The 26,806-nt window shown below is 51.8% G+C and overlaps 1 protein-coding gene across 5 annotated transcripts in view; it reads left to right on the top strand.

The window, feature by feature from the left end:
• SCNN1A (sodium channel epithelial 1 subunit alpha) overlaps positions 1-25,465 on the top strand; it is a 33,109-nt gene extending 7,644 nt beyond the window's left edge. For 4 of the 5 annotated variants that reach the window (XM_045781127.2, XM_045781124.2, XM_045781126.2 and 1 more), the window contains 11 exons: positions 10,868-11,135; positions 11,955-12,145; positions 16,370-16,473; positions 16,868-17,031; positions 17,472-17,570; positions 17,774-17,891; positions 21,050-21,128; positions 21,253-21,310; positions 21,461-21,516; positions 21,665-21,740; positions 22,111-23,522. In XM_045781127.2, the coding sequence (XP_045637083.1) occupies positions 10,868-11,135; positions 11,955-12,145; positions 16,370-16,473; positions 16,868-17,031; positions 17,472-17,570; positions 17,774-17,891; positions 21,050-21,128; positions 21,253-21,310; positions 21,461-21,516; positions 21,665-21,740; positions 22,111-22,491 (1,594 nt within the window). In that variant the 3' untranslated portion in view covers positions 22,492-23,522. Of the gene's footprint in view, positions 1-10,867; positions 11,136-11,954; positions 12,146-16,369; positions 16,474-16,867; positions 17,032-17,471; positions 17,571-17,773; positions 17,892-21,049; positions 21,129-21,252; positions 21,311-21,460; positions 21,517-21,664; positions 21,741-22,110; positions 23,523-25,120 lie in introns of those variants that run through there. The other variant, XM_087855566.1, reaches the window with a different exon arrangement.
• Positions 25,466-26,806: the final 1,341 nt, after the last annotated feature.

Raw genomic sequence — 26,806 nt, 5'->3', positions numbered from 1 at the left:
CCCGGAGCACTGAGGCTGGGGGTAGAAGCAGAGGAGACCTGGACAGGCCGGAAAGCAGCCCCCTGTCCGGCGGTTTCGCCAAGACCCAGGTGACCCCTGCCAGGCTGTACAGCTCACCTCCTGACTTTCAAGTGCTCGGGGGTGTCCTGCAGTTCTGGGTTTCATCACTGCCCTTTGCCAGCTTTTCTTCTGGAAGCCAGAGGGGATGGTAACCATGGAGAAGAAAGGAGGGTGAGGCTGGATGTTTATGTATACTTTTTATTTGTATTCACTGGGTCGGGCAGCACCTTTGGGGCCGCAGGAGCATGCCCCACACAGTGCTAGGCACCCGCAAATGGGACCGTCCATCATTCAAGCAGTCTTCACCGAAGGCCAGGCCCTTGGCTAGGTTCTGGGGGCCGGAAGACAGAATCAGATGGAAGAGACAGCTAGCACAAATAACAGCAGGATGAACACACACACACACACACACACACACCCCAAAAACCAAAAGAGCAGGACAGTGTGATCAGTCTAATAAAGACTGAGTCATAGTCTGCCTTCAGGGAGTGTAAGATTTATGAGTGCCTGCGGGTGTGACTGCACGAGTGTGTGTGTGTGTGTGTGTGAGCAAACACTGGGTATATATGCGATTACCGATGATGGAGATTGGTCACATACTAGGGGTGGAGGCCCCCCTGCGTTCTATTGTGTCCTAAGGTGTGTCATGGACCAATAAGGGTTGGGACGTCCTGTGCCGCAGAGAAAACGCTGCCTCCCATTTCAGGGATTGGCCTCCATATGCCCTCCGGGCGAAGGGCCCATTTCTTAAGAAGCTGCTTCGAGCACCAGCCACTGCTAAATACTCTGCAGCGGCCCGACTCCCCCCCCCACCCCCCCGCAGCCCCATGAGGCAGGGACTATTATCCCTATTTTACACTGGAGGAAACTGAGGCAAAGACAGGCAAGTCACAAGGTCACCGAGATAGTGATGGAACTGCAAAACTCACCCTCTTCTTAATACCTTAGGTGCAGGGCACGGAATAGATGAAGTTTGTAGTCAGCCCTTTACATCTTATTTCCGGCTCCCCACCCCCCCACCCCGCCCCGCCCCACTCAGCCTCATTTTTCTTCCTTGGTGCCCATGGGCTTCTGCTCCTCTTCTTCTTGACCCTCTGCTGCTTCCCTGGCCTGATCTTTCCCCCACTTATTCCTCTTCACCCCCTTGGGCCATGGTGGAGGCCTGGGACCCCGGACCACTCTGAGCCAGCAGGGTGGGGAAGGCAGGATGGTGGGAGGGAAAACAGGCTGGGTAGTAGGCTCTCGATAAATATTTGTACTTGGAAGACACAGGTAGGAGATGGAGAGGGCTGGGCTCCATCTGTTGAGGCCTGCATATTACCTAAGGTTTTGCAGGGGCCGGAGTCATGGGCAGGCCAGGAGCAAGCACCACGGAGTGAGACCAGAATGGCAGGCTGGGGACGGGTGTCCACACAGAAAGAATCTCTCCTGCTTGCCTGACGGCCGCAGGGCTTAGCGGAGAGAGTGCACCCAGGATGGGTGGGGAGTCCCGGAAGGCCCGCTAGCATGGGAACAATGTCGAACACTTGCTACGCGCCCTCCCCTGCTCTGGGTGCTTTATTTATTTATTTTTTCCTTTTTTTTTCATGTTTTAGAGATTTTTTTTTTTTTTAATTTGAGAGAGAGACAGAGAGTGAGAGAGCATGAGGGGGGAGGAGAGGGAGAGGCAGGCTCCCTGCTGAGCAGGGAGCCCTCTGCCTATGTGGGGGCTCCATCCCTGGACCCTGGGATCATGACCTGAGCGGAAGGCAGACGCTTAACCGACTAAGCCACCCAGGCCCCCTGCACTGGGTGCTTTATAAGCATTATCCCATTTAATCTTGGCAAGTCCATGGATAAGAAATTATTATTATTTCATTTAGAAATGGAGGTGAAATGATTTAAGCAAGGTCACACAGCAAATAATAAAGAAATAACAACAGTAGCTAGCACTTCTACAGGACTTAACGGATGCCAGATGTAAGTCTACATTTTATGAAATTACCTAATTCTCACAAAAGACTTCTGAAGTAGGTAGTAGTATCAGTCCCGTGTTCTATATGAGGATTCTGAGGCCCAGAGAGGTTAAGTTACCTGCCCAAGTTCACACAGGTGAACAATCACCCTGCCACCCCCACCCACCCACCCCACCTAGCAGCCAGTGCATCTCAGGTTATGGCTGAGTCACAAACCAAGTGTGTTTGATTTCAAAGCTCTTTCTCCCTCTGCCCTTTAAGGAGGGGCTGGGCGAAGGCGCCACAGGGTTGCAGGCTGCTGGTGGGCCCATGGGGAAGAGCAGGAATAAGATGAGGGGTACTCAAGGTGCCTGGGCAGCTCAGTCGGCTCAGGTCACAATCTTGGGGTCCTGGGATCAAGTGCTGGGCGGGCTCCCTGCTCAGCCGGGAGCTTGCTTCTCCCTCTGCCTTTGCCCCTCCCCACCTTGCTCTCTATTTCAAATAAATAAATTCTTAAAAAAAAAAAAAAAGATGGGGGATACTCATTAGGAGTGCAGGAGAGAGGAATCCAGGGCTCTTGGCTCCTGTTCAAGGAGAGAGGCAGGGGTGGGTGGACAGGTTAACGCAGCCGGGTGGGTGGTGACCCAAGCATGAATCATGGCTGCTGGCTGGCGGCAGGTGCAGGAGACGGGCCAGATGAATGAATCCTACAAGGAAGCGGCAGGGAGGAGATGGAAACCAGTGGACAGGATAGAAGAGCTGGTGAGATAACAGGAATGAGGCAGAGTCAGAGCAGGGATGCCCACGGCTGGCAGCAGGATGTCCACGGCCAGCAGAGGCAGAGCAGTCCTGGGCTGCTTTGTAATTTCTGGGAGAGGGGCAAGGGCTCAAGACCCTCCATACTAAGCAAGGAAGCGCTAAGGATCCAGTGTGAAGGATCAGCTAGTGCAGTCCCTTGCTTTCTGGTCAACAGAGGGCTTTTTTCACCCGAGAGAGAGCCAGTCATATCCACATGCACAGAAAACAGAGCCCAAGAACATATTTTTCATCTAGTCTCAGGAGGGACTGAGGCTGGACTTAAGGAAGAGCTTGAGATTCTCAGACAACAAAGGTCATGGGATCCCTTCCCAAGATGGCAAAGCAGGGGCATGGCACAGGGGTGGCTGAGGAGAGGGGCAATTCCCGAAAGAGACACTGTGGAGAGGGAGGGCTCTGAGCTGGGCCTTCTATCCCTAAGCCTATAAGTTCTCAAAAGCAGGCTCTGCGATGGCAGGCCTGGCAGGGACCAGAGCCCAGACGCTTAGAACTGCCCTCCTTGGCCCCAGTGATGGGCTCCTTCTCATGTCAGGACCCTCCCCAACTCTGTAGCAGCTGTCCCTAGAAAGTTCTTCCTTAGGGGCACCTGGGTGGCTCAGTTGGTTGAGTGTCTGCCTTTGGCTCAGGTCACGATCTCCAGGTCCTGGGATCAAGCCCTGTGTCGGGCCGTGATGGGCGTGGAGCCTGCTTGGGATTCTCTCTCCCCTTCTCTGCCCCTCTGCCCTCCCTTACCCCTGCACCTGTGCACTCTCTCTCTAAAAAACAGCAACAAAAACGTTCTTCCTTAGGTAAAGCTGCAGTTGACCTCGATTAAAACTTCTAGCCTCTGCTCCTGGTTGTGTCTCTTTGAAGCAACCCCAAAGACATCTCCTTCTTCACCCACCGACCAGGCGGTGTTCAGGTGTGCCTAGGACAGCAGCACCTGCGAGATGCAGCTTGCAAAATGCACTATCAGATTCTGAGCCTCCTAACAAGCTTGTTAGATAAGGAAGGAGATTTCTCCCGCGGAGTCAGATGAGAAAACAGAGGCTCTGAGAACCTACAGGTTTTGCAAAGGTCACCCAGCTGTTATGCGGAGGGGCCAGGATTGGAATCTGCTCTTAGGCTCTACTTTTTTAAGCCCACAGAGTTGCATGGTGGATAAGTGGCAGGCAGTGCTCCCGTGTCTCCGTGGCCTGCTCTTCTCCACCCACGGTAATGATAGGAAAACAACAGCAAGAGTTGCACAGCGTGTCCTCTGCCGGGTATTCTCAGGACTTGTCATGCGTTAACTCAATCCCTCCCTGTAACAATCCGATGCCACAAGTACTATGAATGGTCCCATTTTACAGGTGGTGAAGCAGAGGCAGAAAGCATAAGTAATTGCTAGAAGGCAAACCATCTCAACAGTGGGCAAGGCTCAGACATCCGCTCTGAGAGCGGATTAGGACTTAGTTCCTTAGTTCCTTGGATGAAACGGTTTCTAGAGCTGTCACCAGCCGAGCTGTCCATCCTTGGAACAAGCATTCGTTTGTGAACATCTGTTGCTCTTAAAATGTTGCAGCGGGGACTGTGTTGAACATGCAATCTGAGAGCTCGGAACTGACTCTAAAGGGGCTGACTGTGCCTGCGGGGGAGCTCACAGCTGAGGGGCTGCTCGAGGGCACCTGCCCCTGAACACGGTGTGGTGAAGGCTGAGCTCCCAGAGGCCGTGTGTGTGTCGAACGTTTCCATCAGGGCTGGCTGTTCGCAGCCCGCTGGGAGGCAGGTTGGACGCGCTGAGATGTGGAGGAGCATGGGGCTGAGGAAGGGGCCAAAGAAAGGAAGTCAAGGTTTCTGGGTGGTCCCTGGAGGAGGGAGGGCGGGGAGGAGGTGCCCAGATGCACACTGGCCGGAGAGGAAGCTGGTGAGTTTCCAGAGCTCACCCCTGCCTAGGGCTTCCAGAATGCTGGCTGAGAATGCCCTACTAGGGTCCTCCTGCGGGGTGGGATGAAGGCCGGGGCAAATCCAAGGCTGCCCAGTGAGAAGGGCTCTCGTGTGAGAGGAGGCCGCCGACAGGAAAGGGGGAGGAAGGGGATACACACAGGAACACAGCCGGGCTTAGCCCCTAAGTCTTTCAGTCTCCCTGCTCCTGCTAGTCTGTCCTGAGCAGAGAAGAGGAGCTGGAGGGGAGATGGCCAGCTGCAGGGAAAGGAGATTTTGCTGCCCATCCTGTAGTGCTTCTGAGCCCGGAGGCAGAAGTCGTGGGAAAAGCAGGGACCATGAAGTCGACAGGCGTGGGCTCAAATCTTGGCTCTGGGACTTCCTTGCTGAGTGGCCCCGGAGAAGCTGCGCCATTGATGGATGGTCCTCAGTTTCCTCAGCTGTCAAATGGAGATAGTAATGCCTGCCTGCCTGAATTGCGTGAGGCTGTACCCATCCTTCAACGTAGCGCTGTAGTGACCGCGACTGGGTAGGAGGTCAAGGTTGGAAGGCTGGGCTGTCTTCCTGAAGCCCCGTGTTTGCGTTCTTTTTTTTTTTTTTTTTTTTTAAGATTTTATTTATTTATTTGAGAGAGAGAGACAGAGAGAGCACAAGGAGGGGGAGCTGCAGGAAGAGGGAGAGGGAGAAACAGACTCCCTGCTGAGTGGGGAGCCAGACGTAGGGCTCTATCCCAGGACCCTGAGATTTTGACCCAAGTGGAAGGCAGACGCCTAACCATCTGAGCCATCTGGGTTTGCATTCTTTCTTCTGCTCCGGCCCTGCTCTCCTCTTGCCAGCACCCTCCTGCTTGGAGGATAAGATCTGATGTCATTAGTGGGTTTTACTCAGTGTCACTTCTCTTAGTTCTAGGTGTCAACCAAAGGGAGGGAGAGATTTGTTTTCTGAAGGGGTGATATAGGAACGCGGCTCCCTTCCTTAAGGCCCCCCTCCCCCCCCTACTAAAAGGAGAGAAGCAGACCTTGGGGAGGGAGTGTGTTTTGTATGGAACCTGGCCTCTCCTGGAGGTGGGGGGTGGCGTTTCATGAGTCACCTCTCTGGAAGAGACAGAAAGGAGCTGAATGGGGGGGGGCACCAAGGGGAGAACTGGCATAGGGACAGCCTGGGGCTCCGTGGGGACGAGCAGTGTGGCTAGGGAAGGTGATGAGTCGATGATGAGGGTGAGGGGGGTGTACAGGGCAGAAGAGGGCACAGAGGAACTTGAGACAGCTTAGGGGGGGTGTGGAAAGGGAACGCTCAGCCAGAGGTGTGATGGCTGATGTGAAAATAACTCCAGCCAAGGTGGCAGACCCGGATTCTTCCTATGTGACCAGGAGAAAGACAGCTGAGTTACCTGGGCTTCAGGCTCCCGTCCATGTCTTCCTGATATATTCAGTGACCTCTTCATTTTGTGTCACTGAATATTTTCTTATTTAACCCCCTGAGAGCTTCAGGTGGTACACAGATCTAGTGTTATGTCCATTTTACAGGTGGGGAAACTGAGGCTGGATTCAGAAAGGTTGAGTTACTTACCACCATTACCCAGCTAGAAGTGTGTGGCCAGAACACCAGGACCCACGTCCAGTTAATTCTGGCTCCAGTGCTCCTTCTGGGAGCTTGCCAACCTCCTAAAATAGCCAGAGCTGCAGGGACAGAGTGGAGGACAGTGTGATGGATAGAGTGCTTTCTGACCTGGTTCCTGGCTGGGTGACCTTGAACAAGCCACCTGCCTCAGGTTTTTCACCTGTAAAAAGGAATGACAATAGTATTAGCTAACAGTGGCCAACAGTTGCTGAATTACACTGAAGATTACGTTAAATAATGTGCATTCTAATAGCACAGTGCCTGGCTCAGAGTAAGTGCTCAGTAAAGACTGTTTCTGCCGTCCTTTTAATTACCCATCACAAGCAAGTCTCTGGGAATGTCAAGCACACACCTTTGACCTGAGCTACGTTTTGGGAAGGGATGAAGGGCAGCTGGAGCTGATGCCTGGTGTCCAGCCAGCTAGACTTCATGAAGGAGAGAGAAACAGCCAAGTGGAGGAGATAAGATATGGCCTAGAGATTAGGGCCCCTGGGGTTAGGGCCCCTGGGGTTCTTATAAAGCAATCTTGTTTGGGCCCCACCCTTTCCCACTAACCCCAACACACAGGTATTTGACCTCTTCTCCCTCTCCTCCCCTCCTCTTTTCCCTCCCCTCTTCCCTCTCCTCTTCCCTCCCCTTTCCCCACCCCTCCCCTCTTCCTTCCCCTCTCCCCTCTCCTCTTCCCTCCCCTTTCCTCTTTTTTTTTTTTTTTTCTTAGAGACAGAAAGAGAAAGTGTGAGTGAGGGGAGAGGCAGAGGAAGAGGGAGACAGAGAATCTTTTTTTTTTTTTTAAAGATTTTATTTATTTATTTGACAGAGATAGAGACAGCCAGAGAGAGAGGGAACACAAGTAGGGGGAGTGGGAGAGGAAGAAGCAGGCTCCCAGCGGAGGAGCCTGATGTGGGGCTCGATCCCATAATGCCTGGATCACGCCCTGAGCCGAAGGCAGACACTTAACCGCTGTGCCACCCAGGCGCCCTGAGAGATAAAATCTTAAGCAGGCTCCATCTCACCACCCTGAGATCATGACCTGACCCGAAACCAAGAGTCGCATGCTCAACCGACTGAGCCACCCAGGTGCCCCTTGACTTTTTCTTTAATTGAGGTATAATTGGGCACCTGGATGGCTCAGTGTGTTAAGTGTCTGCCTTGGGCTCAGGTCACGATCCCAAAGTCCCAGGAGAGAGTCCCACGGTGGGCTTCCCGCTCAGCGGGGAGTCTGCTTCTCTCTCTCCCTCTGCCCCTCCCCCTGCTCCCTCTCTTTCTCTCTCGCCCACTCTCTCTCTCAAATAAATAAAATCTTAAAAAAATAATTGAGGTATAATTGATATACCATAACAGGCACAAATCTTAAGTCCTCACTGAGGTTTGACAGTCAAGATCCTGAGCATTTCTATTACCTGGGGGCCCTCCGAAGTCCATTCCTCTCCCTCTCCCACAGTCATTCCCTGACTTCTGTCACCATCAGTTAGTTTGATTTGTTCTCAGACTTTATTTAGAGGGAATCACATGATGTGAATTTTGTTTTTTTTGCATGTGTCTGGCTTAACTTACTGATTTTACCGAACTTAATATTTCTGAAATTCTCCAATGCTTTTTGCCTGTATCAGCCTCCGTTTATTGCTGAGAGGTATTGATGGACATGTGGTTGTTTTCAAGTCTTTTAGCTATTATGAATAAAGCCGCTATGAACATTCACATACAAGTCTTTATGTTTTCATTGTGCTTGAATAAATAGCTAGGAGTGGAATTGGGTAAAACATCCGGAAGTGAAATTGCTGGGTCATAAGGTAGACGTGTGTTTAGCTTTGGTAGTCGAGGGCTTCCAAACCGCCCTCCACTGTGCCGTTTTAGATTCCCACCAGCTGCAACTCCAGCTGCTCTCCATTCTCACCAGCATTTGATGGTGTCAGTCGTTTAGGTCTAGCCTTTACTTATTTATTTATTAAAAAAAAAGATTTTATTTATTTATTTGACAGAGATTGAGAGCACAAGTAGGCAGAGCAGCAGGCAGAGGGAGAGGGAGAAGATGGCTCTTTGCTGAGCAGGGAGCCCGATGGAGGGCTCGATCCCAGAACCCTGGGACCATGACCCCAGTGGAAGGTAGCCGCTTAACCGACTGAGCCACCCAGTTGCCCTTCCCCCCTCCTTTTTCTGAGTAGGCTCCAGTGCAGGATCCTGAGATCAAGACCTGAGCTAAAATCAAGAGTCAGATGCTTAACTGACTGAGCCACCCAGGCGCCCCTAGGTTTAGCCTTTCTAATGGATGTTAAATGGTACCTTGTTCCTTTTTTTTTTTTTTTAGAAGTCTACCTTTTTAAAAATTTGTATTTTTTGTTGTACAATATTCTGTCAGTTTCAGGTGTATACCATAGTGAATCAGTCATTATGGTTTTAATTTGCATTTCCCTGAGGACTAATTATGTTGAGCGCTTTTTCATGTGTTTAGTGACTATTTGTGTATATCTTTTGGTGCGTTTTTACTTTTATTTTTGTTTTGGGTTCATTTAAAAACAATTTGCCTTTTTATTGATGATTTGTAAGAGGTCTTTATATTGCAGGATAAGTTCTTCCTAAGGTATTTGTTATTTTACTTTATTTTATTTAAATTCAATTAATTAACATATAGTGTATTATTAGTTTCAGAGGTGGAGGTCAGTGATTCTCCAGTTGCTTCCTTAGATATTTTTTATTCCAAAAAATGTTTGCCTACCTCAAGGTCATGAAGATATCTTCGATGTTTTCTACTAGAATCTTTCTGGTTCTGAATTTTATGTTTAGGTCTGTGATCCAAACTGACCTAATTTTTGTGTATAAACTGAGGTGGAGATTGAGTTTCCTTTTCTTCTTCTCAATACAGCATACAGTTGTTCCAGCACCATCTGTTTGAAAAAATTATTTTCTCCATTGAATTGAATTAGTGTTTTGGTCAAAACTCAGTTGACTGTACATGTGTGAGTTTATTTCTGGGCTTTATTCTGTTCCATTAATCTACTGTCTATCCTTATATAAGCACTACAGTTTTGATGACCGTGGCTTCACAGTGAGTTTGAAGTCAGGGAGAGTTAAGTACTCCAACTTTGCTCTTTTCCAAAAAAAAATTTTTTTTGAAGATTTTATTTATTTGCGGGGGGCAGAGAGAGACAGACAGACAACAAGGGGGGAAGGGGCAGAGAGAGAAGCAGACTCCCTGCTGATCAGGGAGCCCAACTCCCAGGACCCCAGGATCATGACCTGAGCCGAAGGCAGACACTTAACCAATTGAGTCACCCAGTCACCCCCCCCCCAAATAGTTTTGAGGGGTGCTTGGCTGGCTCAGAAGAGTTCATGTGAGTCTTGATTTCAGGGTTCTGTGTTTGAGCCCCATGTTAGGTGTAGAGATTACATAAAAATAAGTAAATAAACTTAACAAAAGTGTTTTGGCCACTCTACATTCTTTCCATTTCCACATATGCGTCGGAATCAGCCGGTCAATTTCTTCAAAATGTCGGCTGAAGTGTTGCTAGGGGTTGTGCTGAACCTCAAGACCAATTTGGGAGACAACTACAGAGAATTTCTGACCCATGAACTCATGTAACTCTCCATTTGTTCTGGTTTTTGAGTTCTCTCAGCATGATTTTCAGGATAAAGCTCTTGCCTGTCTTTCATTAAATTTATTCCTGGTACTTGATGTTGTCCATGTTATTTAATATGGTGGTGTTTTGTGGTTTCATTTTTCCATCTTTTCGTTGCTGTGATGTAGAAATACAATTAATTTTTGTACATTGGTTTTGTACAACCATGTTGAATTTATTAGTTCTAAGTGTGTCTGTTTTGTTTTGGTAGATTCTAGCCCTAAGGCACTGCTACTATGGACTTTCATGATGGAGATGGTATTAGGGCCTGTACTGAGAAGGAATGTGATGATTTATACTGGACAGTGTTTAACTTCTGGTGTTTGGGCCCCACCCATCACTCATTAAAACTGAGTCTTTGATGGGGAGGGGCCCCCGTGCGGCATCTGTAGTTTTAAAGTTCCTGGGGAAATTCTAGAAGTGCAGTTCAGTACCCCTAATTTAGAAGGTGCCGGGTGGCAGACGGGCCCAAAGGCCACTTAGGGGGATCTGAGGGGACCCGGGTGAGATGACCGGCACGCCGCGGGTCCGAGGGACCGTGTGGGTGCAGGACGAGGCCACACCCTCTCCCGCCTTGGAAAAGGGCAGACGAGTTCCGGGTTCCCATCTCGGCCAGGGCGAGTGGGAGGAGAGCGCCCCACAGACAGGCGCCTCCCGCCTCTCCCTTCTGATAAACAGGCCGTGATAAATGCCGTTACCGCAGGGGCTCACAGTCGCCTCCACTGCCCCCGCGGAACACCTTGTCTACACCCCCACGTCCCCCGCCCTCCGAGAGAGCCGGGGAGCCACCAGAGCTATTCCCCGCAGGCTTCCCCCTGATGAACCGGTCAGGTTTCGGGCGAGGAAACTGAGGCCCTCAGGGGCCAGGGACTCGCGCGAGGCCGTCCCCCAGTCCGACCCTCTTCCCATCGCCCCTTCCAGGTACACGCAAATTAAAGGGGAGCTGGAGGAGCTGGACCGCATCACGGAGCAGACGCTCTACGACCTGTACAAATACAACTCCTCCAACACCCTGGGGGCCCACCCCCGCGGTCGTCGCGACCTCCGGGAGACCTGGCCGCACCCCCTGCAGCGCCTGGCGGTCCCGGCCCCGCCCTCCGGGGCCCGCCAAGCCCGCAGCGCCTCCTCGATTGTGCAGGACAACAACCCCCAAGTGGACAGGAAGGACTGGAAGATCGGCTTCCAGCTGGTAAGGCCCCGCCCCGGCGCCCCGGCCCCCGGGTTCCGCCTGCGCCCCGGCCTGGGCGGCCTTTCCGGACCCTGCCTCTGTTGCCTAGCGACGGGAGGCGGGACCTCGTCGGCCCGCCGGCAAAATACATTAAATAACTAAGTAACATCTCTTCATGTGCTGGCTTGTGGGGTCTCCTCGCCCCGGCCTCCGTGGGAGCGTTCCAGCGGCCGGAAGTCAAATCTGTCGTGGAAAAAGCAGCTTTCTGAATCCGTCAGTGCCCGCTGGTGGACTCCGTTGGGACCCACCAGTAGGGAACTAGGGCTCTGTCGGCCTAAGACAGAATAAGGAGACAGGAAAAAGAGAGACTTAAAAAAAGATTGTTTTAATAAAAAATAAAAGGGAGAATAAGCGGAAGTGGGAGAGTAATGGAGGAAAGAAGAGAACCCTCTTTGGGGAGAGGGGACCATAGAGCCAGGAGACCTGGGTTCTAGTCCTAGCTCAGTTGCTAGGGCAAACCTCTTGATTCCTGGGTCTTCCCGTCGGTAAAATGGGGAGACGAATGCTTGCCCCACCCTCTTGCAGAGGCGGTATAAATGACACAAGGTGTGTACAGCTCTGGTCTCCTTGGCCAACCACACCCTTAAGCCCATGCTTTTCTGGTCCACCTCTCCTCCCGGCTTCAGCTTCTGCCGGCCTTCTGTTCTTCCCCACTCCTGGCTCCCCAACCCTGCTCTGTCAGTCCTCGGGACCCCAGACCACTCATTCTTTGACCTCAGCCTGTCCTGCAGCCTGTCCCCTGCTGCTGGCCCTCTGACACTCCGTGGTCTCTGTGTCTAGTGCAACCAGAACAAATCGGACTGCTTTTACCAGACTTACTCGTCAGGGGTGGATGCAGTGAGGGAGTGGTACCGCTTCCACTACATCAACATTCTCTCGAGACTGCGGGACACTTCTCCGTCCCCGGGAGAGGACATGCTGGACAACTTCATCTTTGCCTGCCGCTTCAACCAGGACTCCTGCAATCAGGCGTGAGTCCCTCGGGCCTGGCTCTGTGCTCCCCACAGGGTCTCCTTCCCCGAGCCCTGAGGCTCATATGGGCAGCGCCCAGGAAATGCTCGGTGCAGGGAGGAGGGGGAAGCACCTACCCCAGGTCCAAACCTCTGTCCCATGGGTTGTCTTGCAGAGGTTGTGCTGCTTGCTCCCTGCAGGGCTGGGTCCGAGTGAGGCAGCTTATAATATGCATGCCCTGGGAAGGCTGGAGTTGAGGTCTGGCTTTGAGACTCCAATGGCTGGAAGCATGCTTCTCCATCTTTCTAAGGCCTCTTTGTCACTAGCACAAAACTCCAAAGTGCCTGGAAGGTCATCTTCTCAGAGGAGGTGGACAGTAATGGTTTGGTGGCAACAGCGTGGATTGAATCAGGGAGGGAAACTGAGGCCCTGCTCTGGCTCTGTAGCTTCCTGGCCCGGTGACTCTAGGCATTTCACATCACTCTTCAGAGCCTGTTTCTTTGTAAAATGGAGGGGAGAAATGAGATTCTTTCAATGTTCATTCAACAAATACTATTTACTATCTGGGCTGTGTGCCAGTCACTGTTCTAGGAATTTGGGATACACCAAATGGGAAAATATATATAATCTTTGGTCTTTTGACACTTTTATTCAAGCGATGAGGATGTTGATTATACCCATCTCCAAGTTCATGAGATAAGTGTGGGGGCATTTTGTAAACTGCAGTGAGAAATGGGTCTCATTGCTCTTGAACTCAAACAGGTGAATGGGTCCTGCCCTAGGCCGCCAGGGCAGCCCTAGCTAAGGATCCTTCCCACTCCCCTACACTGCCCGCCAGGCATTCCCTCTGCCAGAACTCCAGTCATAATGTCCTTGCAAAGATGGGGTGGCAGGTGGCAGCCTCTGGCCCCTCCTACCCCCTCCCTTCCCCTCCTACTTCCGCTCCTGGATCTTCATGTTTTCAGGTGCCATCCCACTGTCTCTGCCTGGCTGAGGAAGGGGCTGAGGCAGCATCTCCACTCTCTAGGGGCCCTTCCTTCCCATGTTGCTGCAGAATGGCAGCAGGGACAGGTGTCACCTGGTTCTGCCCCCACCCTCTCCTGGCACGCACACTCTGGCCAGGGCCCGATTTTGTTCCTGTCTCTCTCGTCTTCATGTTTGTTTGAAGACAGGAGCTGCCTGCTGGAAAGCTCAGCTGCCACCGAGTGTCTCTAAATGTCACCTTCCCAACGGTCCTCTCACTGTGCCAGCCCTGTGCTCCTACCTCCCCATCAATGGAAAGTCCAGAGTTCATCTCCGTCTTGACGGTTAGGTCACTTAGCTCAGAGCCTTGTCATTTTTTACCCGGCTTATTATAATCCCCTCACCTCCTGTTGTCTTTCTGACTCCAAATCCTCTCTTTATTCTGCAACTCTTTCAGTTAGTACTGCTTAAAATCCTCCACTGTCTTGCATGGCCCCCGGAATTGAGTTGAAGCCCCTTTCTCCTTCTCTCCGTAATCTTTTCTCTAATAACAGCTTGATCAAGATACAACACACCATAAGATTCATCCTTTAATGTATACTATTCAGTGATTTTTAGTATATTCACAGAATTGTGCAAGCACTATTTAATTTTAGAATGTTTTCCTCACCCTAAAAAGAAACCCTGCACCTACTAGCAGTCACTCCCCATTCCCTCCCCTCCTCCAAGCCCTGGAAACCAGGAATCTGCTTTCCGTCGAAATGGATTGCCTGTCGTGGGCATTTTGTGTACATAGAATCATACGCTATGTGGTCTTTGTCTCTGGTTTCTTCTACCCAGCATGATGTTTTCAAGGCCCGTCCATGCTGTGGCATGTGTCAGCACTTCATTCATTTTTATTTTTAATTTCACTTATTTTTTTAAAGATTTTATTTATTTATTTGAGAGAGAAAGAGTGAGAGTGAGCATAAGTGGGGGTTCTGGGGGGGGAAACAGAGGGAGAGGCTGAAGTAGACTCCCCACTGAGCAGGGAGCCTGTCACAGGGCTTGATCCCAGGACCCTGAGATCATGACCTGAGCCGAAGGTCAGACGCTTACCTGACTGAGCCACCCAGGCACACCCCCCCATCTTTTAAAAAAAGATTTATTTATCTACTTGAGGGGGGAGGGGCAGGGCAGAGGGAGAGAGAATCTTCAAGCAGACTCCCTACTGAGCGTGGAACCTGACGCGGGGCTCAATCCCACGACCCATGAGATCTCGACCTGAGCCAAAATCAAGAGTTGGACCCTCAACTGACTGAGCCACCCAGGTGCCCCAGCACCTCATTCTCTTTATGGCTGGATAATATTCCATTGTATGGCTAGCCCACATTTTATTTATCTGTTCCTTGGTTGATAGACATATGGACTGTTTCCATGTCTTGACTATTATGAATAATGTTATGAACATTCCCATACAAGTTTCTGTAGGGATGTATGTTTTGATTTCTCTGAGGCATATACCTGGGGGTAGACTTGTTGGATCATAGGGTAATTCTGTGTTAAACATTTTGAGGAATTGTCAGACTATTTTCTTTTCTTTTTTTTTTTTTAAGATTTTATTTATTTATTCGACAGAGATAAAGACAGCCAGCGAGAGAGGGAACACAAGCAGAGGGAGTGGGAGAGGAAGAAGCAGACTCATAGCGGAGGAGCCTGATGTGGGGCTCGATCCCATAACGCCGGGATCACGCCCTGAGCCGAAGGCAGCCGCTTAACCGCTGTGCCACCCAGGCGCCCCCAGACTATTTTCTGAATAGCCGTCATCCCATTTTACATTTCCGCAGCAGTGTATGAGGGTTCTAAATCCTCCCCATCGTTCACTTGCTACCATCTTTTTTACTTTAGCCATCTTAATGAATGCCTATAATCTTAATAGCAAACTTATGTAGCTCTTACTAAGTGCTGAGTGCTGTTCAAAGTGTGATTTCATCCTTACAACACCCTTGTGAGGGAAGTACTGTCATCGTCCCTGTTTTCCAGAAGGGGAAACTGTAGTACAGAGAGATGGAGGAACGTGGTTGGTCCCACAGCTAATCTGCGTTAGAGCTAGGGTTCAGGTGCGGGTAGTTTAGTTCCGGAGTCTGTGCTTTTCACCATCACGTTACATGGCTTCTCATGGGTGCTCCTGTTGTGCTGAATGTGTGTCTCTTTATAGGTGTGTTTGCAAAATGTATACGTGATGGGTGCATAAGTGGTGCTGTCTCACTTCATCTCTCTCTCTTTTTTTTTTTTACTAAGCTTTGTTTTTAAGGTGCATCCTTGTGGTCCCAGCTAATCTGTTGGTTCCACCTGCTGCATAGAGCTCATGGTGTGCGTCTGTCCCATCATACCTGTCTGTCCCCTCTCTCCCTTGAGCAGGGCTCACGGGCCCTTCAGGACTGGCTTCTGCTCACTTCTGGAGCCTCTTCTCCCATCCCTCCCTGAATCCAGCCTTTGCTCTGGAAAGGCTGGCTTCCTAGCACTTCCCAGAATGGGCACCCATCCTTCACATCTCTGGGCCAATGGAATATTCCAGATCATCTAGTTCCAGTCTCCACATTTGACAAATGAAGAGAACAAGCTTCAAGAACGTGACTTGCTCAAGGCCATCCCAGCAGAACCCTGCTCATTCCTGCCCTGGGTTCTGACCTTCCTCCTTTTAGCTCTGTGCTCACCACCAGCCTCACTGTCTCCTCTGACTCTATTCCCTCCCAGTTCTCCACTCGATTCGCTTGACCACTGTTTTTTAACCATGTCCTCTATCGTCTATGTGCCAGGAACTATGCAGTTAACCCAGAGATGATACAGAGATGAATGAAATGTGACCCCTGTCCTCAAGGAGATCACAGTCCAAATGGGGAACTAAGATTTAGATGCGTGAGAGGCTAGGGACACTGCCAAAGTCTTCATAATGCAACACAGTGACACAAGAGGTCACAAGGCCAGTGAGGTCCGGTGGCCTGGTGGGAGGAGACTGGGCTAGAAGGTAGAGGACCTGTGTTTGAGTCCCAGGTTTGTCGTCATTGTTTGTGTGACCTTGGGCAGCTCCTTGACCTGTCTGAGCCCCGGCTTCCTCTTCTGTGATGTGGGCATGATGCCCTCACAGGCTATTGGTTAGAGTGGCTGAGGGAGTGTGGGTAAAGCTCCCAGGGTGTGCTGGCACATAGTAGGTGATCAGTAATCAAAGGTCACTGAAGTCCTGCTCTCTCTCACCCCCTACACTTTCCTTCTTGACCCTACTTTCTTTGTCTCCTGGATAGGAATTACTCTCACTTTCACCACCCGATGTATGGGAACTGCTACACTTTCAATGGCAAGAACAGCTCTAACCTCTGGATGTCTTCTATGCCCGGGATCAAAAATGGTGAGCCCCTGCTCATTCCCACCATCCCTGACCTCTGCCTCAGTGCTTCCCACGGTCCTGCTCACCCACATTTGCCCGCCTCGTTCTCATGTCGAGAGATGCTGTGTGTCTCTGGCCTCCCCGCAATGTGCCTTTCTCTATGCTGGAAGGAGTCCTCTCTGTTCTTTGCCCCCATGGGTGCCACAGAGTCCGCTCTAGGTGTGATAGGAATCCTGTCCCAGTTCTGCCTGCCCACCCCCGAATCCAGCTCAGGGGTTACCAGATCTCTGTGTAGGTGGTCTTCCTGGCCTGGCCCTCCCTGGGAGCATTAGAGACTAGGCAGGTGGGAGAGGGGGTTTCCGTCCCCTAACAATTCTCCAAGACCTCCCCCACTCTGCTCCCTCTGCGCCCCCAGGTCTGTCCCTGACGCTGCGCACAGAGCAGAATGACTTCATCCCGCTGCTGTCCACAGTGACTGGGGCCAGGGTAATGGTGCACGGGCAGGACGAGCCCGCCTTCATGGATGACGGCGGCTTTAACTTGCGGCCTGGCGTGGAGACCTCCATCAGCATGAGGAAGGCAAGGGTGCTGCCTGGGAGGCCTGGGAAGAGAGCCGCAGGTTGGAGAGGGCAGGGGAGGTGACTCGACAGCCAGAAGACTGTAGAGGGAGTTCGTGTGGGGTGGGTCTGAGGCAGGTGGGGGTCTTCAGGAGCAGAATCGGGGGCGAGGGGCTGGAGAGGTAGGGACATGAGGCGGGACCTTGGATGGGAGTGCTGAGAGGGGTCAGGCCGTGCCCGGGTTCCCACGGTGCTCTTGAGCCAGTGTCCTTGAAAGTAGCACTGGGATGGGCCTTGCGGGCTCCTGGGAGCATATTTCGAAATGGCGAGGCAGACAGGAGAGGCTGGCAGGGTAGGAGATATAAATCCCCTGACTGAGAGAAGACAGAGGATTCGGGAAGGGGCCTGGGCCACTTGCTCTGACCTCTGACCTCTGATTTCATTGTGCATGTGGATTCACAGGAAGCCCTGGACAGACTTGGGGGCAACTATGGTGACTGTACCAAGAATGGCAGTGACGTCCCTGTGGAGAACCTTTATCGTTCCAAGTATACACAGCAGGTGAGACCAGCCTGTTTCTATGGCAACCATCTCTCAGGCCTGCACTGTTGGGCAGTCGAAAGTTGGAGGGGTGTGTGTGTGTGTGCGTGTGTGTGTTACAGGTGAAAAGAGGGGCAGAGAATTGTTTGTCCTTCCCTGCCTCTTCTGGGCTGTGTGGGGGGAGGGCAGGCCTGAACCCCCTTTCCCGTCACCCCCTCCTCCAGGTGTGTATCCGCTCCTGCTTCCAGGAGAACATGATCAAGGAGTGTGGCTGTGCCTACATCTTCTACCCACTGCCCAAGAACGCGGAGTTCTGCGACTACAGGAAGCATAATTCCTGGGGTGAGACTGCAGGGAGCCCCCGGCCTGCCCCTGGGCCCCAGGACTTTCTTGGAGTGGGAGCGAGAGCTCCCCTCTGGGTCCGTCTGTGACGCTAATTCTCACTCTGTCTCTCTCCTGTGTCCCAGTCCTTAGATGCACCTCTCAGTTTCCTCTCTCTCTCTCCTCTATCCCTGTTCCTCTCTCTCGGCTTCTCTCTCTGCGTTTTGGCTTCTGTGTGTTTATAGAGAATTGTCCCATTTAGAAAAAACTCGCAGCATAAGGAAGGAAAAGCACGTGAGGAAAGTCTCCCTTGCTGGCTCCACACTCTGCCTGTAGCTTCCCCGTCTCACTTGCCAGGCACCGGGCAAGGCATAAGACCGCTTACTGGGTGCCGGAAGAAAATACTAGAAGTTATATGTATCTATCCAATTCCCTAACATCTTGCATTTTATATGTTTTATAATGTACCTAATGGATTAGTTCTATAGTAGCAAATATGGAATTTATAAATCAATACATATATCAGAGTTACTTATTTAAGATTTTTAAAAAAGACTATTTGAGAGAGAGAGAGAGCACAGGGAGGGGGGTAGAGAGGGGCAGAGGGAGAGCAGAACCCAAGCAGACTCCGCGCAGAGCCCAACGCAGGGCTCAATCCCACGACCCTGAGATCACCACCTGAGTTGAAACCAAGTGTTGGCCACCTAACCGACTGCCACACAGGCACGCAATTTAAGAATTTCTTACCCACAGGAGGGCACAGTCAACAAAGTTTGGAGAGCACCGAAATCTCCTTTTTATCCTGGTTCAGGAGTAGACAATCCCTGTTCCTTTCTGTAACTGTAGCTGAGCTATGCTTCATGCAAGCTCTGTACCAGGATGCTGAGCGAGAAAGAAAATCTCAGACAAGAAACTAGAAAGTAGGGGCTTGGCCATCCTGGCGCACCTGCTCTTACTTGGCACAACTGACCGGTCCTCCCGAGGTCCTCCTCCCCGAGCTCCCCTCCTGCTGGTGGCTGTTGCTGGAGGAGATGAGCCTCCTCACGCGTAAAGGGAGGGGCAGACCCCGGGGGTTACTGTCTGCCTCTCCTGGCTCTGTCCCTGTGGATCTTTCTGCCTCCCCCCTTCCCTGGGTGTGCTCCCCGTGGATCTCTCCCCTGCCCTGTACTTGGTGGTCCCGGCCTCCTGTTCTCATCTCTCTGTAGGTCAGAGCACATCAGAGCTGGAGGGAAACTCGGGGGCCATCTGGCCTCACCGTTGCCTTTCTCAGATGAGCAAGCGGAGGCCCGGGGGGAAGGTGTGATGTGATGGCCCTCTCCCGTGTGCAGAGCAGGGCCTCCTCGCCCACTGCTCCTCGATGCCCCCAGTGATTTCTAAGTGGCTGTGAGTTTGAAGATCTGTGAGAGAAAAATAACAATGCTAATTGCTGAGAAGCCAGGAGGATGGGGGAGAGGAACCGGGGGACATGGTCTGCTGCTTCCTAAGGACTCCTGACTCCCCAGAGGAAAGGGCCCAGCTGCCCCCCATGCTTTGCTGTTCCGGACCCCCCAGTCCTGGGAGACGGAGTGATTTGGGTCAGAAATGGAGGACTTCCAGACCGGCCAACTGAGAGTAGCAAGAATGACACAATAACCTTGCTTAGAACTTGGCAAATAGGGGAGAAGGGGGATCCATAGACTCATCCCCCCTCCCTGTTTTAGGTAACAACTTTTTGAGATCATTTCTGCCCCAGGTAATTCACCCATTTAAAGTGCGCAGTTTGATTTTAGTGTGGTTTTAGTTTTCAGTATAATCACGGGGCTGTGCGGCAGCCATAGTCAGCTTTAGGACATTTCCATCACTTCCAAAAGAAACTTTTTTTAAAAAGGTTTTATTTATTTATTTGTCAGAGAACGAGAGAGAGAGCGAGAGCGAGCTAGAGAGAGAGAGCACGCGCGCACAAGCAGGGGAGTGGCAGGGGGCAGGCAGAGGGAGAAGCAGGCTCCCCACTGAGCAGGGAGCCTGATGTGGGGCTGATCCCAGGACCCTCGGATCATGACCTGAGCTGAACGCAGATGCTTAACAGACAGAGCCAGCCAGGTGTCCCCCCAAAAAAACTTTTTACCCATTAGGACTCTCTGAGCTCCCTATGTCCAGCACCCGCAGCCCCCCACCCCACCCCTGGGAACCATGAAGCTACTTTCTGTCTCTATCGACTTGCCTCTTCTGGACATTTCATGTGAGGGCATCCTGTCCTGTGTGGTCCTTAGTGGCTGGCGTCTTGTATTTAGCACGGCGTTCTCCAGGGCCGTCCACCTCGTGGCCTCTGTTGTACTCGGTTCCTTTTCAGGGCTGAATGATACTCCATCATACGGCTCTGCTTCGTGCGCGTACCCATTCACCAGTGGACGGACATTTGGGGTGTTTCTATTTCCTGTTTCTATTTTGTGTGTGAACATATGTTTCAGTTCTCTTGGGTAAAGACCTAGGAGCGGCGTGTCTGGGTCATATCGTAACTCCGTGTTCGACATTTTGAGGAACTGCCAGACTCTTTTCCAGAGTGGCCGCACCATTTCACGTTCCCAGCAGCAGTGTAGGAGGGTTCTAGTTTCTTCACATCCTCTCTGATGCTTATTTATTTATTTTTTTAAGGGCCGTCTGGTGGGTGTGAAGTGGCATCTCATTCTGGCCTAAGCTCATTTCTCTGACACAGTTGTTCCCACTTTTCTTTTTGATTTTAGATTTTTGTCCGTATTCCACTCATCTTTACATACATGTGTCCTGGGTTGTTTTTGGTTTGGGTTTTTGTCATTGTTGTTGTTTTCTGACTTAGCTTAATTTTTATTTTTTTATTTTTTTAAAGACTTTATTTATTTATTTGATAAAGAGAGACAGCCAGCGAGAGAGGGAACACAAGCAGGGGGAGTGTGCGAGGAAGAAGCAGGCTCCTAGCAGAGGAGCCTGATGTGGGGCTCGATCCCAGAATGCTGGGATCACGCCCTGAGCCAAAGGCAGACGCTTAACGACTGCGCCACCCAGGCGCCCCTAATTTTTAAAACATTTTTTGGTGCGGCCACTCAGGAGGCATCACCGTAATGCTCCTGATGATGTGGGTGCCCACGTATTTTGGGAGACCTCTTGGGTCAGGGCTGGAGAAGTTGGAGCTGCCCCAGCAAAGTGGTACCTCTCTGCGCCCACAGGTTACTGTTACTATAAGCTCCAGGATGCCTTTTCCTCAGACCGCCTGGGCTGTTTCACCAAGTGCCGGAAGCCGTGCAGGTGAGTGTCTCCTACCCCTGGGGCACAGGTTGGGCAGTTGGCTGGGTAGAGCACAGGGTACTTGGCTAAGCCTTTGACTGGGAGAACCTCACCCCCATCACTGAGCTCCTTTCTCCATCCCCAGTGTGACCAGCTACGAGCTGTCTGCTGGTTATGCACGATGGCCCTCAGTGACATCCCAGGTAAAGTGGGGAAGGGGAGGGATAGGGGATGTGTGTGTGTCACACTGTGGTCTTCTCTGGGTATGCATTTGGGTGTGTTTGATGCCACACCCAGCCCTATAAGCCTGAAGAATGGGGGGTGACCCCATCGACATCCCCGTTCTTTTCCAGGACTGGATCTTCCGGATGCTATCCCGACAGAACAATTACACCATCAACAACAAAAGGTCAGTCCTACCCTGGTCTGGCTATGGAGAGGAGTCCTTGGGAGGGAAAAGCAGTCTAGGAAGAGGACATGATTGGGGGAGGGCGTTTGTGAGAGTCTGAAAAGTTAATCCATTGCCATTTCTTCTTCCCCTCTCCTCAACTCCAAAGAAATGGGGTCGCCAAGCTCAACATCTTCTTCAAGGAGCTGAAATTCAAAACCAATTCTGAGTCTCCCTCTGTCACGGTATGTCCTTATTGAGCCTGCGATTCTCTAGGAGGTCTTAGTGGGTGGCTGTCAGGGAGAACAAGGGGGTGACTCTGTAGGGCCACGGGGGTCTAGGCCTCGAGGGTAGGGGAACAAGGAAAAGAGGGGGGTCAAGGGTGAGGTTGAGAAGGTTGGAAGAAGGGGAACTTGGCTGGGGGATGAAGTCTCTGGGCATGGTGGAGGGAAGGGTGTGCCGGATGGATATGACTTGGGCAGAAGGCGTTCCGGGGACCACCAAGAGGCTGAAAGGGGTGGGTGAGGGCCTTGTGGAAGGAGGGATGGGGCTCTTCTTCCAGCGCCAACCCAGGGCCCTCTGTCCTAGTGGTCAGTGTGCCCTTTTCCTTCACAGACGGTCACCCTCCTGTCCAACCTGGGCAGCCAGTGGAGCCTGTGGTTCGGCTCCTCGGTGCTGTCTGTGGTGGAGATGGCGGAGCTCATCTTCGACCTCCTGGTCATCACATTCCTCATGCTGCTTCGGAGGTTCCGAAGCCGGTACTGGTCTCCAGGCCGAGGGGGCAGGGGTGCCCAGGAGGTGGCCTCCACTCCAGCTTCCTCCCTCCCCCCCCATTTCTGCCCGCACTCCACACCCCCCTCCTCATCCCCACCGGGCCCTGCCACTTCCGCAGCCTTGACAGCCCCTCCACCTGCCTACGCCACGCTGGGCCCCTGCCCATCTCCATCCAGCTTGGTGAGGACTAGCTCCTCCGCCTATACTCTGGGGGAGCCCTGAGGGGTAAGGAGAGTGTCCCCCCTCCACCCGAGGCAGGCGCTTCCCCTGGTGGGAGGGGACCAGGCTTGGCAGGATGAAAGAAATGTGGGGGACTTCCTCTCAGAGCTGCCCAACTGCCTTTGGTGTGGGGGAGGAAAGCAGGATGGATAAGGGGCTACCGAAATTGCCCAGCGAACAGGGGCCAAGGAACCTGCCCAGAATTGCCCTGTCTTCTGTCCTGTACCCTCTGGTCCTGCCTCTAGAAGACGCTGATTTCCCTACCCAAGCGCAAACAAGTCCGCTTTTCCCTTGGATCAGCCAAACGGAACTTGGAGCTTCGACAAGGAACCTTCCTAGGAAACCACTGGCGACCGGAAACAAAACACAAGCAAAGGCACACAAAGGCATGCACATTTCCTACCCAAAGATGACTGAAGCCAACCCCGGGCCTGGCCATGCTGTTCTCCAGTGACATGTTTGGTCCTCTTCTTGAACTTGAGTGGGGAACCCCACCCAAAAGCCCCCTTTGTTAGTTCTTGGGCAATTCCCCTTCCCAGGGCAGGGGCTGGAGCAGACTGATGTAGTAAAGGCTTGGCCATTCCTAGTTGGCCCCAGGACTCTTCCAGCCTCATCTGCCCCGCGCTCCCACAGAGCCATACCCCAATGCCTCTGTGCCCTTCATACCTCTGCATATTTGCTCAAGTTATTTCCTCAGCCTGGAAGCTTTCCACACCATCTGGAGAATTCCTATGCATCCCTTAGAACCCTACTCCGACACCACTACTTCCATGAAGACTTCTGCTCCCTCTTGCCTTCCCCAGAGTTGGTCACTTCCCTCTCCCCTGGACTCCCACAGCATGGCATAACATCTGTTGGCGAGCGGATGCCGCCTTATGCTTTCTTGTTCCTTTGTGTCAGCCTCCCCAGCTAGACTGTGAGTTCCCTGTGGTCAGGGACTGAGTCCTGTTCATTTACGGATCCTCAGGATCGAGCCCAGTGTCGCGCTTGGAGCAAGTAGGCAGGTGCCCAATAAACGTTTGCTGCATAAAGAATGTCTGGAGAGCTGTACGGGGGCACATCGAGGGGGTAGGGAGTGGATGCAAGTCCCTGGGTCACTGCCCAAGGTCCTTGGAGGTCCCAGGGTGGGGGGAGGGGAGAGACTTCCATAGCCCTTGGCTTCACTATGGAAGCAGCCATTCTCAGGGGCACTGGCAGAGACAGACTGTACTGCCAGCTCTTCCATGGGCGTTGCTGAGCATCTGCAAGGGGCCATCACCATGTTAGGGTGGGAGGGTGAAGCCATGCTGCTGCTCCCCTCAGGACATCTACTGGGCAGTGCTTGGGGCGACTCACCCTTGTCCACTGTTTGAACTTCCTTTCCCTCTCCAACTTCACTTAGTATCATCAGTCACCCACCTCTCCAATTGCTGAGCGCCACTCTCCGCCCAGTCACAAGATAGCACCCGTACCTGCCCGCCTCCCCATCAAATGCCTTGGAGTTGTGGGGTGGCAGGGGAGCATGAGACTTGGGCCATTTCCTTCTGGAACCTCAAAGCCAGCAGCAGGAATCCTCCTGCTTTTATTAAAGGAGAAATAGGGATGTGTGAGTGGAACCCCAGTTTGGAATCCCGGTTCCTTTGTCCACTCTAGCTTCAGACCTGAAGCCCAGAAGTTACTCTTCCTTATCATCTTCGAGGACACCTCCCTGCTGCCTTCGGCTTACCCCTCTCATTTACAGTCTTCCCTGTCCTGAGGAGCCATGAGAACCTTGGGGAAGGAGGGGGAGGCGGTGAAGGGAGCAGAGAGGTAGAAAAGGTTGTGACCAGGAACTGACGTGAGGACTTCTGACTTCCCTTTCCTAGACTTGAGCTGATGAGGGGAAAATGGTGGTGTCACAACAGTCTCCTCTGTCTGAGCCCTCAGGTTCAGCCTGTCCTCGTCTGCTCTCTGGGCCTTGCCCTTCCCTGTCCCCAGCCCCTCTCCTCTGGCTGTAGGACGAAGCTGGCTCTATTATGGATGACAGCAATCGGCCCCCTCCCCACTCCCCCAACAACCCACGCTGGAGTTTCTCCTGGCCCACTGCATTTCCACCCTGAGCTCTTTATCTCTTATCTATAGGGTTAGGAGTCAGAATGGGTGCCAGAAAAGAAAGGGTTTAGGTTGCCTTCTTTTCCTTATTGAGAAGGTTGGCAGGTGAAGTGACTTGCCCAAGCTCCTAATTCTTACAGAACCAGCCAGGTCTCCTGCTATGACCCATCCTGTCTCCCTTTGAGACATGGAGTCGGATGACGGGGCTGGGGCTAGAACCCAAGTCACCCAGACTTGGAGTCCAGTGTCCTTTCGATCACTCTGCTGTTGTGGGCTGTGTGTGTGTGTGTGTTTGTGAGAGAATTGTGACAGGGAAGAGCACTAACAGCCAATTCCGTCATCCTCTAGTTCGCCCCTCTCCTATTTCTCCATCTCTGCCATTCCCTCCCTCACCAAGAAAAAATTTTCTTCCCCTGGAGAGGTCATGCCCACATTCTCACCTCCACCATGAGACTAGCTGGCCTTTCATATTCCTAGAAGCACCAACCTCTCACCATCTTTTTATTTTATTTTATTTTATTTAAAAAAATTTTTTTAAAGATTTTATTTATTTATTTGACAGAGAGAGACAGCCAGCGAGACAGGGAACACAATCAGGAGGAGTGGGAGAGGAAGATGCAGGCTCCCAGTGGAGGAGCCCGATGTGGGGCTCGATCCCAGAACGCCGGGATCACGCCCTGAACCGAAGGCAGATGCTCAACGACTGCACCACCCAGGCGCCCCTCTCACCATCTTTTTAAGACAGAGTTTTATTGAACAATTTAATACCACACTTTTCAAAATTTAAAGTAAATACACATTTATCCTAAACAATGAAAAAAACTCTCTTATTGTGCCAGGGTATGTGTAATGGCTTTGAGAGTTGGCAGAGACTATTAAAAATTCCTTATAACATTAAAAATAGGGCATTAAAGTTGTTATTAATTGTGAATACTATTAATTGTGCAACTCCTAACATTGCTACCACTTATTGAATGTTTAATATGTGGTAAACACTTCTTTTTTCAGAAGCTGGAGGATGGGGTGAAGTCAGCCAGGGGTGGGGGGCACCTGAGCTCCATTCTCACCTATAGATGCTCTGCCCTTGGGATCAAAGAGGGGAGGCCAGGGAGAGCCAGGGAGGGTGGAGTCCAAGAGGTGCGGTCAGAGAAGGGGCCTGGAGCTCTGATTCCGAGTCACAAAGACCTCTCCGGTCTCCCTGCATTTCTAGCGACCTCAGCGGCTGGGGGACCTCGGGCCTAGGCTGGGCATTATGAAAGTCATTGTGCCCCGAGGATATTTGGGTGATCGTTGTATTCTTGTTGTGGGACTCATCTGGGAGATATCCTGCACAAAGGAGGGGGGGTGGCCTGAAATACCTAGAGTGTGGTGTCTGACTCAAAGGGACAGATAGAAAAGTGACAATGTTGTCTAAGCAAAACGGACCTTTGGACTGAAGTTGGAGCTCGGGGGTTTCAGCTGGCTGTGCAGAGATCAAGCCATGCATGTTTCCCGTCCTCAGTTTTCTTATCTATAAAACAGAGGGCTGTGGTAGATTATGTCTAACGTCAATTTGGATTGATAAATCAGAGAGTATTTGGGAGAGGGGCACTGAGAATGTACTGGTAAAACATGATAGAGATTTCTGTAATTTCCAAAGCATTTTCACAGATATGATCTCATTAATCCTCATGACATCATTTTCCCCATGTAGGTGGGCCAGGCAATGTTACTCTCAGTAAATGAGGCTTGGTGGAGGTTTTGCCTAAGGTGCCCCGACTTTTCGTCGGAGAGCCAGGATCAGCAGCTGGGGGCCCTAGCCAAGCAGAGTGGATGAGCCAAAATACCTAATGAGTGGATGAGCCCGGGAGTGGGGGAGGGTGTCAGGGCCCCAGTCAGGGCAGAAAACCAGGGTGAGGGTTCACTCCGAGTCTGGGTTGGAGGGATAAATACCCAAGAAAGTGGGAGATTAGGGTCAGTGGAGAAGTCTGGGGCAAGGGAAGAGCTACTGAGGAACGTGAGTACCTGTCATGGGTCAGACCCTTAACCTGTCCTGTCTCAGCCAGTCCTTACAGCCACCCCAGGAGCTAGGTTCTCTCCACGGCGCATCGAAAAACAGACTCACAGAGTGTAGGTATTTGGTTCAGGACCACCCAGCTAAAAAGTGGAGCCTTCTGAACTGGAACCCAGTGAATGTGACTCCAAAGCCCCGAGTCGGTTTATTGCTGTTCACGTGGGAAAGATCGGGTGACGGGGTGAGGAGGGAGGG

The sequence above is a fragment of the Ursus americanus genome, chromosome 25 (genome assembly GCF_024610735.1).
Source record: "Ursus americanus isolate L20-20 chromosome 25, mUrsAme1.1.p, whole genome shotgun sequence".
Lineage (NCBI taxonomy): Eukaryota > Metazoa > Chordata > Mammalia > Carnivora > Ursidae > Ursus > Ursus americanus.
Note: the sequence above shows the minus strand (reverse complement) of the source record. Positions and strands in the feature narration are given on the sequence as shown.